We start from the raw sequence: 14,198 nt of genomic DNA on the forward strand, positions 1-14,198 counted from the left end.
GACCGTAGCCAGTGATGCTTGACTTCAGTGATCTTCTGGGAACCGTGTCTTAACGATCAGGCCCCTGCGGGACTGGGAAAAATAAGAATCTGATTTTTAAATTATATTTTTCTGCGAAAAACTCACCATTCTCCACTTTTCTTTGCGGTGACCGGAAGTGCGTGACGAAACGCATTCTGTGAGAATGGTCCTCAGCAACAAGATCTTAAAATTAAATCTTGCCACTGGTTCTGTAGACGAATAATAAAGTGTTAATTTTGAATTTATTAAGTTATATTAAATGAATTCAAAATGAAGTTGTTAAATAAGTTTTTTACCAGTGTTGTAACTAACTTTCAATAGGATTGAGGCGTTATTTCACAAATGCGGTACCGCATATGCATTTAGTTAATAATCTCAGCTTAGTATGAACCGTACCTATGGACATTTTCTGAAAATATAAATCGGATATAATAACTGAAACTGTATTTCAAAGGAAGTTCCGGTTTTCATGACGTCATTAAAAAGAGGCGTATTTTCGCTTTCTTGTTTTTATTTCTTCTTCAGCTGTCAAATTCATATTTGTCAAACAAGTAATTATTTATTTAAAATTAAGTCTTATTGTTATTTTTGTTTACATTTCTGAAAGATATAATGTATAAACAGTCTTCATTCTTTAACTTTCATTTCAGAACTTCAGAAATCATATTATGTCAGATTTCCTGTTTTCCTTAAATGTTTAGCATTTAGTCATCTATAAACAATCTATTATTTGTTTACAACTGATGTATGCATTGCGAATAAAATTTTGCTGCACATTAATTGCAATATCTGCATTTATTTGTGCATAATTTATATATCATGTTTTCTATTAATAAATTCACTGTTCTGTTTATAATGTTGAATTGATTTATAGTTTTTATAAAAAAATTTTAGTTTTTATATTTATGTCCATATCGGATTATTATACTTATATTTCATCCTATAAGGACACTTTGGTTACTATTTAATTTTTATTTATTAAATTTATTTTTTGTGTTAGATCTTTTTCTTTTGTTTTTAAAATATTCATAATAGTATATAATTTTTCAGACGGTACAGTTTGTAAATAATTAGTTCCTTAGATTTAGTTTAATTATCACCAATATATCTATTGTTATGTTTTTGAAAAATCTCTGTTAGCAATTTGAAGTGTTTAGTTTCTAATTCCTATGACTTATTTTTTATTTATCTATTGAAGGAAACTTAAATAAATCTATCAAAAATCAACTTGTGATAATGATAGATTTTAGAAAATTCTTGACCCCCTTTTTTAAGCAAACGTCGTTTCTAAATTTACTTGTTATAATGTTAATTTACTATGTACAAAATACATGCCTTTTAACTCTGTAAACATTTGAATTATTATTGGTTTTTCAAAATTTTTTTTTTTAAGGAAGAAAAAAAACTTTAATTCTTAGAATTGTTCTAAATGACCTAAGTATTATTTTGAATTCTAAATGATTTTGATATATTTGTTATAAATTTTCTATTTATTGAAGTACATTAATATTTTTACAGGTAGATCATTAAATTGTGAAGAATGTGGAGATTTAAGCCTTCAAAATATAAAAATGCAAATCCTAAAATTCCTAAGAAAGGAGAGGTATTTCATCTTTATTATATTGAAATATTACCTATATTCTTTATATATTAATATATGATTGAAGTATTACGTAGCTCATTGTGCAGCTCTAGTGTGATGTAAATAAACAATAACAATTGAAATATTACTCTGTTTAAAATATATACTTACTGTTTGAAAAAGGACATTTTGCGATTGTGTAAAAATACAGTATATTTGTTTGAATATACAAAGTTTAAATTTTTTATTAATATTAATTGCATTTTAAAGAGAAGTAACAGTCTGAATAAAATTAAATAATGCCTACGTTTTCCTTTCTTACATATTGATTTCTTCCTTAATGCTTCTATTTTTTTTTCAATTAATTTTTTTTATTGTCTTTTCTGGTTAGCTGGGACTTCAGCAGTGAAGCATTGTTTTCTCTAGCTGGTTTAAGAAAGCTTAAGCAACTTTAATGCATTTGTACAAAAATTTTAAGAAACTTATAAATAGGCTGTGGAAATAAGCAATGTAGTAATTAAATAGAAGCATATTGAAAATTTCTTTTTTTTTTGTATGTGATTCCTTATTTTTATAAAATGTATACATTTTATGATAAGGCTTTCTTAATGCTAACTGAGAAATACTAATGTTATCCATTTTTACTTCATTACAGAATAGACATAAAAGTAACTATTCTCAGGTTGGTGAAAATGAATGTATGCATGGGATATGTAAATCGTTGAAACTTTTGTCGTATGCTGAATTTACGAAAACAGTTTTATCCTAGTCTACTGCAAATTCTAAGTAATGAAGTATAGAAGACTTGAATCAGATAGTGTAATTTAGTTAGATATACTTTGAAAACAACATAACTAATTAGTTAATTTATTAAAATTAAAGAAAATTTATTTGTTTTAATATTTAAAATGGTTTGTCCCAGTATATCTGTTAATTTGAAGCTGTTTTGCTTGCTAAATGTGGTCATTAATTTTTGCAATAAAGCTTAGCTTAATTTTCATATCCTTCTTCGAGCTGTTTTTCAAAACTCTTTCTACAAAGAAAAAAAGTTATAATCTAAGTATTTTCTTAAAGTAACATTTTATTTTTATTTTTTTCTCTCTTGCCAAAAAAGAACTGACTGGATAATAAAATGGAAAATTATTTTGAATATTTAGAAGAAGTATTTTCATACCGCCAAGTATCCTGCTTTTTAACGAAGACTCCCGTATTTTACGACTATCTCCTATTTACTCGTATATTCTCAATTTTCTCGTTATTTGTCGAAGAAATTTAAGAAACGAAAATAATTTTTGGTGATAAAATATCCTCTGATGGCAAAAATATTTCTTATTCCTCAATTGATGGAGCTGTTGCCAGTACTGCAGTATGTTGGGTGTTTATAGTTTAAGTAATGGTTTAAAAAAATCTTCTTTATATTAAAATTTATAAATATATTTTTTACTTCGCTAAATGTAAGTGCTTATATTATCTCCAATTTTGACTTGCATGATTTTGCATGATATATCAAAACTTTACTCGTAGCCCAGAAAAATGTTGCTAGAAAAATCTCAGTTATTTTATTTCTCCAATGTTGGCTGGTATGTATTTTTCCCTTTAAAAAATATCGCCAAGTAGTTGTATTCCTTTTTTCTCTCTCTTTTTTTAAAAGTATAACTAATTGGTGATATTTTTTTCACCTAAAAAATCATTGAATAATTTTAAGTTTTTTCACATATATCTCAAACATTACAATGATTGATAACCAAAGCTGTGGGTTTTCTTCATTTTAAAATTTTGGTACATTTAAAGTCAATATCAAGTTTACTGTTTAGCTTATTCCTTTGTTTTTCCATGGAGAACTGTATTTTGCATGGACATTTTTATACAATTCTTTAAAGTATAACAATATTTAAAATATTAGTACATTTCTTTGAAACTTGAAATATATTTGTTTTCTTGAATAAGCCAAATAGTAATTGTTTTCAAGCAAAATAGTTATAATTGTGACTTTACTTTTGAATAAATATTTTAGTTTTATGATAAAAAATAAGCGTTTAATTTTTTTTCTTTATTATGACTCATCCTAATATTGATGAATAAACACTTGGTTTAAAATTTTTTTCATTTTCGAAATTTTGTTATTTTTCACTTAATATTATTTTTCATTTAAATTTTCTAGGTAGTTCTATTAAAACATTTTATTTTTAAGTAAGAAACTTAGTTTTGTATGCTAACTCTTATTTATAAATTTTCCTTTCCTGATATTTGAAGTTTTATTTCTTTTATAACATGTTTTCATTTATTTACTTTATATTTTTATTTACAGGGCTGGATAACTGATATCTCTGTTGGCTCTTTACCATCTTTTGGGAACCACATCAAAGCTAGTGCATCTTTAATTGCATTTAATGTTGATTCTGGAGGTACTATTTAATTCAAAAACTGCATTGGAACTAATTTATTTCATAATTTATGAAAGTTTTACTTGAAATCAAAATGATTAATGCACAATAATGTTAAATTTTACAATGCATTTTTGTAAAAGAAGCATTTTGTTTCTTAGTAGGGTATTTTATGTTTTATTGATTGAATTTGTCTTATTTTAGTATTATGCTTAGTTAATTCATGCAATAATTTAATACTTTGTCTTGAGTTTACACATTTTGCCACATGCTTATATTTGAGTCATCCGTTGAAAAGAAAAACTGGAAAGTTTAATTATATATGTCCATACACATTTAGATTTTTAGAGCTTTGTTTTTACCCATAAGTGCTCTGCACCCACATTAACCCACTGACGGTTCTGCACGTAAAAAGTCGCATTTTAACCTGCAGACTTCTCTGCATAGCAAAACCGGTTTTCCCATGTTAACTGATAGGGAAACTGTGTGTAGGGGAGAAACATTCTCTCAATTTTGCCCATTTCCTTAACCGCCAGTGGGTTAAAGGGCAATTTTTTTTTTAGAGAGATTAGAATTGGTTGATTAAATATATTATCTTTCATCTTGGAAAAACAAGAAACTGTGATGTATATTAATATTACAGAAATCTTAATTTTGATCTTAAATTGTAGAATTATAATTTTTTTCCTTAAATAGCATATATATATATAAAAATTGAGCTGAGCATTCACACTCAATTGGAACATTAATTTACTAAAAATCTTTTCACACTCATACTTTTTATATCATTGTATTTAGAAAAATTGGAATGGATTGAAAAAAACTTTAATTATTAAAGAGTCCCTCAATTAATAGTTTAAAAAATTGCGTGTTCAAATTACACCTTGTTAAGAAAACATTTCTCCATTTTCTGGTATGAACAGAACTTAGACATTTGATCAAGTTTATCTATCACGATTTTCTCCTTTAAAGAATTGAACATTTTTTTTTATAAGTAAAATTTACTTACCTCTTAGTATTTTTTATTTCTGTAAAAATTTTTGATTAAATTTTAAAGAAGAACTCAAAAATTACTTTTAAGATTTCATAATTTAGCTTCTTTTTTTTGGGGGGGGGGGGCCTAAAAGTATGAGAAGGATAAATTCTATATTGGTAATGTCATGTGCAATTTATTTTGGTTATTTGAATGATACCATTATATATTTAGTTTGGCATCATGATAGGTAAATTTTTTTTAAGCTTTAACCTAAAAAAAAGGTCTTGAGGTCTGAATAATTTGAGCTTTTCTATTTTTAAATTCTATATTTCTTCCATAAAATGCCATTCTAGTTTTTTGGTTTTACATTAAAATTTAGTTTTTCATATTTTCACTGCACGAATGTGTTGTTTCATTTCCAATTTATAAATAAAAGTTTTGTATAATTATGTAATTTTTCTATAATATGTTATTAATTTTTAATTTATAACTACATTTATTAATATTTAGAAAGAAATACTCTGTTTTATTTTTGACTTGTTCCTACAGGAGGTGGGAATCTTGGAATTCTTTCTCTTAATGAGTCTGGAAGTAAAAATAAAGGCCTCTCTGTTTTACGTGCTCATTCAGGTGACAATTTTTATTGTTTACGTAATTTTATGTATTAATGTGTAATAATTTATTTGTTTAATTTCAATAAACTATTGATTTAACAATGCTTAATGCAAAAATAACGCATTAAATTTTTATAAAATCTAATGTTAATTTTTTCTCAATATACAGTAATATTCTGTAGAAAAATGAAACTCTGTAAATTATTATTATTATTATTTTTTTTAAATCTCATAATTTTTTTTCTTTAATAATATTCCTCTTTTAAAATACTTAAAAAAATGCCTCTTTTTTTAAAATAATTTCTTATTAATTTATTTTTTCAATTTTGCTGATAAAGGAATTCTTATTTATAAGCTCTCAATTGCTGAGTTTTAAATACATTCTTTTTTCTTTTAACTAAAGAATTTTTAGTCTTTGTTTTTCAATACAATCTAAACTCATAAGGGCTAAAAGCCACTTACAGTAGTTGCCTTCTCCAGAATGTTTCAAACAATTTAGTTGACTTGACGGTTGCAAGCGTTATACATTCTATTATGTTTGTTATAAATCCTGATATTAGTCTTAGTTATTACAGATCACATTTTGTTTGTAATTAAATCAATTAATTTGTTGCACATCATCATTTGTTAATTTTTTGTATGCTTTCTTAATCAAATTGTTGCTTTCAATTTACTTGAACATTTTTTATGAATCGTAGATGGCCTATTATAAGGCATAAAAGATTATAAATTATTTTTACACGTATTTCAATATAATAATGATTCAAAGCATATTGAGCATCTTTTTTGGTTATTGCTATACTAATGTGACTGGCCCTCTATAACATTGTAAAGACAGGGGGTCTGTTCAGGCCAAATTTACTGCCGCTTAGTGGTACCTTCACAAATTGAACTTTAGGAAAAACGGTAGTTTCACAAAATACTTTATCTTAAAATTTTATTTTTGTATCCCATAAGATACGATAAATCCATATTTTTACCATATTTTTGTGTTGATTTTTTAATATAATTTTTAATTTTCACAAAATAGGTACCTCTTAGAAAAAACTAGAAAGACCCCTGAAAGAATCAATATATTTGCAAAATAATCTTTTTTAATCGAAGAAATATTAAATATTTGATTTGTTAATTAATTATCAGTTTTAAAAGTAACAAAATAGTAACCTTGTAAATCATATATCCTTTAAAATTGGCTGCTAGCCAATGTATGCCTATATGAGAAGTTAGAGCTATCTTAATTATGACAATGGTTTTTTTTTTAAATTAAAGATAATGACAAAACTACTTAATGATTCTTCTACTGGAGAATTGATATGTCTGTGACTTTCAAAACTAATAAAAATATGAGAAACACATATGTTGGAAAATATCAATCTTGCATGTCTTTATTTTCAAAAATTAATAGATGTGAGAAACCAAAAATAATTCTCTTCGAATGCTATCAACTACTGTTATTACAGAAACACTTTTTTGATTAATTTAGATAGAACTTTGTCCTCTTATTTAGTGAACGTTTGTATTCTAGGTATTGTTAATAATTTTGATTTTCCGTTGCTTTTTAAGAATTCGTTACAGATTTTGAATTTTGTCCATAAGTAATTCTCTTCGAATGCTAACAACCACTGTTATTACAGAAACACTGTTTTGATTAATTTAGATAGAACTTTGTTCTCTTATTTAGTGAAAGTTTGTATTCTAGGTATTGTTAATAATTTTGATTTTCTGTTTCTTTTTAAGAATTCGTTACAGATTTTGAATTTTGTCCATACGATGATGGTATCTTAGCAACTTGTTCACAAGATCATCATGTAAGTGGAAAACTAATTATTTGGTTCTTTAATGTTCCTTTAGTAATTGTTAACATAAAACTTTGTTATAATGTGAATTTAATTGTTTAAGTTGTGCTATATTTTCTTTCAATAAGTCATTTCTGAGTAACAATCAGCATAATGGGTTATTTTTCTTCTTTTGTTTAAAATTAAAATCATAAACTAAATTACATATATTCTGTTTATACATATGTTCTGAATTACATTTGTTTTGTTTATTGTATTTGAAATAACTGCTTTTTATTTAAATGTTAAAATCTATGATTTTTCCTGAAATTGTTTTATTAAAAATATTATTCAAACCTCATCTATGATGCGATGTTTAGATGACAGAATGCATTTAAATAGTTTTTTAGCTGCAAAAAAATTACCATTTTTGAAATGAATTTTTTTCTGTTAGGCTAAGAAAGCAAGATCAAGAAGTTTTAATGCCAGAAAATAATGTACGGTGCACATAAAAGAAAAGAAAAAAAAAGAAACGGTCCTCCCTGAATAACTTTTGATCTAATGATCGGATTCTCGCGTTCTAGGACTCAAACTTAATGGCTCAAAAGGGTGACCTCAAATATGCTAATTAATAAGTTCAGATGATATTTTAAGTTACAAAAGCAGTTACATAATACAGTCTAAACCAAACTAATACCAGAACAGTGGCGAAAATTTTCAGTTCTAAAAATACTTGCTAGATTAAAACTTTTGCCTGCCACTACATATATTAATGAAAAATATGAACATTTTTTAAAAGGTTAACAAAAGTAACATGAAAAACTTTTTTATGACCAAAACGTCTAAAGAATGAATGTAGAAACTTGAAAATCAAAACCGATTTGTAATAACAATAATAATATATTTAAATAAAAATAAGGTTGTCTTAAGATTTCAAAGTCTCTACAAGCAGTGATTTAGCAGGTAAAAAGTGGTGTTGTGTATTTCATCAATTGTTGCTCTTTGGCATGCATTGTAATTATATTGCAAATTTTGGTAAAGACTTGTTGATGAATTCCTAAAGTGAGAGAAAAGATGTAAATTATTTTTTAGCTATGTATTATAAAGCTATATATTATTTAATATATCATTGAAGAAAAGTTTCAGCAATTCAAATAGCTTCTATTCTTTGACTTATAGATAAAATTATGGAGGTTATCAGAAGAAAATTTATCAAGCAATGTTCCTTGTAATCCAGAAGTTGACATATTAACTCAAAATAAAGTTGAAGTGTTGAAATTTAATCCACAAGCGGATTGTATTGTGTCCACTGCTGAAGATAATATTATCCATTTGTGGGATGTGAACAAGAAACAAAGCATATTTGGTAAAATATATTTGTTAAAATTTTTTCTATATTATTCTTGTATTTATACGCTGTATATGTCTTAATTTTGAAAACAATTTAAATACAGTTTCATTTTATAACATTTTATTAGTTTGAATTGTTATGTATTTATTTTCCTATAATTATATTTACTATAATTTTTTTTATATTTCCTATAATTATTCTTTGTAATATTTTATTTGTAATACAGTATAGGACCACAAATCCGGCACTCACGGGACCGACAAAACTCCGTACCTCGGAATTTGACGAATTTCGGATCTCTTTCGGAAATTCCAATATGGCACCCATATATTACGATAATTCAATTATTCTCTTAATTTCAGAAAATTTATTAATTCCAATAAATTTAGTTAAGTTTTGATTGTAGATTATAATGGGGTGAATTTAAAACTGTCCCATCTTAAGAAATTTCATTAATTAAAATAATGATCTATATACAAATAATATATATTTTTTATAAGCTAGCATTTTTTTATAAGCTAACTACTAATAACGGTAAAAAAACAAGCTAACAACTGAATACGATTAAAAAAACAAGCTATCAATTAACAAAAAAACAGAAACAAATTAACAGTTAATAACTAATAAAAAAACAAAAGAGTATAATTTTCATCCAATAAAAAAAGCCACAAAAGTGATAGAATTCATTTTGTACCCCACATGGTAGTTTCAATGTCAAAAGGGTGTGGCTAATTTATGGTCAAACAGGAGAAGGAAATGTGGGGACAAACCAGCAGAGCACTTGCACAACTGTCAAGATTGATTGATCAGTTTTTTCCAACTTGTATTTCTTTATTTTGTTCATTGGAAATGCAGGTGTTTTTACTTTTACCTTTCACTTTATTTTAAACTGCTTTAGAAACAGATGTTTCCTTTAACACTGATTTTTTTTATTTTTAAAAGATAAAATAAAGTTACTTACTTCAACAGAATAAAACTCCGAATAAAAGGAGAATTTAACTGATTTTTTTCTCTTATCAATAAAAGTTTCTTTAAAAGAGAGAAAAAATTTACATCGAATTAAGTGCGGAATTTCGGGATGCCGAATTAGGGGTCCCATACTGTATGAGTTTTTTGTATGAATTTTTCTGGTAAAATATTGATAAAATGTTTATATTTTAATTGTTAATATAATACAGTTGAACCTCGATTCATTGTTCCTGTATGTATGGTATTTTTTTAACGGTCCCATCAATGCTGTTTTTCTAATCTTAATACCCATTTATATATGTTTTTTTAAATTAACAGATACTCGCTTCTATCAATCAGAAAAAATTTATCGATATTTATAAAAAACAACAACATTGAAGTTCATTTGTTATGAGAAGTAAATTGGTAACTCCTGTTTTATAATGAAAATGTAGATTGGTTTCAGTTTGCTTAAAAAGCCTCAAACAGCAGGTTTGATGTCTGTTCAAGAAATGGTTGCAAAAGTTAAAGAAGTGCAAAGTGATATTGATAACGATCGAACTTAACACAATCAGAGAAAGCATTGCAATGTATATTAAATGTAAAAAATTTTTTGTTTGTGCTGAGCAGAAAAATAACTAAAATTTCCAAATATTTTAAATAAATAAATATATTTGATGTAAATTTATTAATTTTCTTAAATTTTCTAGTCTTTGTTTGATATTTAAAGCTAGCCCTCATTCATCGTTTACCCGTATCTATCGTATTTAATAAATTATCTCTTGAGAAACGATGGATTGAAATTCTACTGTATAATTGTTTTAAAATAATTTATTATTGCTATAAAATCTACCCAATAATTAATATTTTACTAATTTATTTTTTATAATTCATTCGTGTTCCAGTAAATATTGTGTTACTTAATATATTCAAGATTTTTTGAAATAAATTTAGCTGATTCTAGTCATGAGGATACAATTCAGAGCATATCATGGAAACATTCCGGTGAAGTTTTAGCAAGTTGTGGTAAAGACAAGAAACTGCGACTCTGGGATCCCAGAGACTCATCAAATAACAAAGTAATTATTTTTAAAATCTTATAAATTTTTCCAAGCAGAAACATTTTTTAAAACAGGGATTGATTTCTTTTTTTTTAAATCCTTATAATTCATATAAAGTTTTTATTATCTGAATTTCAACATTGTGTTTCAATAGACTCGTTTATATTTTCATGTTTATAAACTCATGTAAACACATTAGAATGTCATGTATATCAAAATAATTAAGAAGCCAATTTTGTAGTTTTCTCAAAATAAAGTTAACAATTTGTTAATGTCTAACTATTGAGCAAATGTTTAATTTAAGGTTAAATTTTTAAAATTAGTCATAGTTTCAGAAATTTGTTTTATTTATTCTACTAATTTTAACACTCATTCTTTGTACAATGAAAAGAAAAGTAAATAATAAAAAAAATTGGCTTTATTCTACACTATTCAATCATGCACAAATTTGATACCTGTGCACAGACACAATTAAAAGTTTAAAAAATTCCAATTTTTATTATTATTATTTGTTGTTCAACCTGCAGACTTTGCTATTTGATTAATATATCTATTTTGCTTAATCTAATATCATCGTCATATTTGGCATGACAGGGTGGACCAAACCCTTCTGTTGAAGATTCCTCCAGGACAACTTATTTTTTGATTTGGACTGCTAATTATCTGATCTCAAAGAATCAAGCTGTCGTTGATTTGGCCTTCCTCTTTTTCAACTAATAAGGGCTTTGGCACAAGTTTTTTTTCTTCATCTTTTTCCATCCATTCTGGAAATATGAACCAGCCCAGTTTATTCTTTAAAATTTAGTACTCATGATGAAATCAGGCTCTTTAAAAGTTCTATAAATTTGAATCCTAAAATGTCTTCATCAATTTTCTTTGACACTGTTAGGAATACTTATGAGTACCTTTCTTTTAAAATCTGCTATTTTATGTTCTCCATTTTTATTTAGAGGCCAGGTTATAATTTCGTTTCTCAACTTTTTAGGTGTCAAGTTCTGTGGAAGAATCTGTGTAAAAACCGTGATTAAACACTGTTTCTTAATTGTATTGAGTTATTGATAGAATTAAACAAAACCTTGACATTATAAATTATTTTAACATTTTTTTGTACAAATAGCAATTTATTATTTTTACAATTTTTTTAGGCTGTTGCTAGTCATAGTAATAACAGAGATTCAAGAGTGGTTTGGTTAGGTGATACAGACCAAATTATCACAACAGGATTTGGAAGTGTAAGTTATTACAATATTTATATTTAAAATAGTACTGCTTAAGACTTTTTATGAGATTAATGTGAGAAATATCATAAATATTATGCAATAATGTTACAAGTAACATTATATGGTTATCTAATTGCCATTAATTATAGTTATTGCTAATAATAATATAAAACATTTATAATTGTTAATAATAACCAGGGGTCTGTCCAGGCCGAATTTACTACCGTTTAGCGGTACCTTCACAAATTCAATTTTAGGTAAAACGGTAGTTTCACAAATTCAACTTTAGGAAAAACAGTAGTTTTACAAAATACTTTTTCTTGAAATTTTATTTTTGTATTCCGTAAGAAACGATAAATCTATATTTTTACCATGTTTTTGTATTGATTTTTTTAATATAATTTTTAATTTTTCACAAATGTCAAAATTTTCACAAAATAGGTACCTTTCAGAAAAACCTAGACAGACCCCTGATAACACATAATAATTATTGTGTGTTATTTATTTATCTAGTCAAAAGAACAGAAAGCTTTTCATATTAAAAACTTTTTATACAATATCCTTGGTAGTATATATGCATATTCTACTTTTAAGGTGTGTAGCTAATAGTCTATTAATTTAAGAAAAAAGTAAGTTTTGTTGTTGTTAGCTTTAAGGTAGAAAAATACGTTAGAAAATATTAAACTAATAATTTTTCTGCTATAGTTGACTTGGTATTATTATTGGTACTTGATATGGTAATATTCAAAACATTTTTTAAGAAGTAATTTTATTAAAAAGTTAATGATCAAAAGTCTTACATAGAACTATGTTATTGCAGATTACACGAAACAGTTCTGTATTTAACTCTCGTGTTAGTTGGCTTCATTGCCTTTATTTTTGCAAAATAAAAAAAAAAAATGAAAAGAAAATCCCTATTTAATAATAATTTTTTTACAGATATATAATTATAGAAAATGCTACATTAAAACTTCACTGTGTTTTGCAGACATATAATTATAAAAAATGCTAAATTGAAATTTCACTTTTCTTATTTTTGAAAAACCAAAAAAAATCTGCATACAAATTTTGATGTCATTTCAAAAATACTAAGTTTTTAAAAGCATAACAGTTCCAATGTAATATTGCTAACTGAAACTTTTTAGAACAGCAATAAATATAATAAATGTCAAGCCTAGTAAAAATCAGTTAAAATTTTAAACTAAAAATGCTTTGTAAATTTTTAAATTTATGATTTTTTAAAATTTTTTTTATTTCTGTTTCAAATTAAGGATTATTTTAAGAAAATCAGTTGATTTGAATCAACAAACCATGTTTAAAATTTCACTTATCAGTGTCTTGTATTTCTCTAGTTTCTTTTTATAGTTGTAAATTTTATAATTAAAATTTCAAATTTTTATCCTAGTTAATATGTATGTTTTGTATGTTTCTTTAAGGGACGTGAAAGAGAAGTATTTCTGAGAGACGTTCGTAAATTAGAAGAACCTGTAGCATCCTATTCTGGTGATTCTAGTCTTGGGTATGTATTTCGATTATTTGGTTAAATGTTTAAATTATTTAAGGTGACACAAACTTTAATGTTTAAAGATTCATTTTTATTCCTGAAAGATAAACTAATTTTAATTATCCCAATGTTATTTATCTCAAATTTTGCTGCTAAAGCTAAGTCTATCTGAAAGTTGGATTTCTGCAATTATCTCAAAAAGTTGTGAATGTAATTTAATTTGATTATTAAATTTATTTAATTAATTGATTTAATTAATTCATTGAATAATTAATTGAAATAATTGATTATAATTTAATTAATATAATTTATTGAATTAAATTTAATTTGATGAAGAAAAATCTTGTTTTATGTAGGTTTTTCCAAAATTAAGTTTTTAAAATGATGTCATGTTATGCCTGAAAAATCAGTAAGTAATAGTGTAATTGTTTTAAAGGAAACATTTTTACGCATTAAGTATTATTATTTTTTTATTAAATATAAAAGGAACTGCATTGAAATTGATTCACAATTTTTCAAGTGTTTGAAATTTGCCTTTTTCTTATTGACTTTGTATATTACCATTGTTAACTATCCATGATATAGTGCTAAGCTGCATTAAATAATTACATTAGTAAATTTGTTAAAAATCTTTTAATAATTACATTTTAGTGCTTTGCGTAAATATATTGTTTTTAATCAACGCAACTCATGGTTTTGTTTAGAACTCTGGTTGTTAAAGGTCTCAATTCATTATTTAGAGGAAACTTTAATATTTTTTTC

General features: G+C 25.4%; 1 protein-coding gene across 2 annotated transcripts in view; it reads left to right on the plus strand.

Moving 5' to 3' along the window:
- The first annotated feature begins 445 nt into the window (after nt 1-445).
- The window catches only part of pod1 (coronin), a 35,139-nt gene continuing 21,386 nt past the window's right edge, over nt 446-14,198 (plus strand). Inside the window, exons 1-9 of one of the 2 annotated variants that reach the window (XM_087168109.1) lie at nt 446-572; nt 1,540-1,624; nt 3,912-4,008; nt 5,513-5,593; nt 7,315-7,385; nt 8,532-8,718; nt 10,606-10,730; nt 11,858-11,944; nt 13,369-13,451. In XM_087168109.1, coding sequence (XP_087024235.1) covers nt 1,562-1,624; nt 3,912-4,008; nt 5,513-5,593; nt 7,315-7,385; nt 8,532-8,718; nt 10,606-10,730; nt 11,858-11,944; nt 13,369-13,451 — 794 coding nt within the window. In that variant the 5' untranslated portion in view covers nt 446-572; nt 1,540-1,561. Of the gene's footprint in view, nt 573-668; nt 767-1,539; nt 1,625-3,911; nt 4,009-5,512; nt 5,594-7,314; nt 7,386-8,531; nt 8,719-10,605; nt 10,731-11,857; nt 11,945-13,368; nt 13,452-14,198 lie in introns of those variants that run through there. The other variant, XM_087168110.1, reaches the window with a different exon arrangement.

This window comes from Parasteatoda tepidariorum, chromosome 7, assembly GCF_982258835.1.
Source record: "Parasteatoda tepidariorum strain Cologne lab strain chromosome 7, Ptep-v5.0, whole genome shotgun sequence".
NCBI lineage: Eukaryota > Metazoa > Arthropoda > Arachnida > Araneae > Theridiidae > Parasteatoda > Parasteatoda tepidariorum.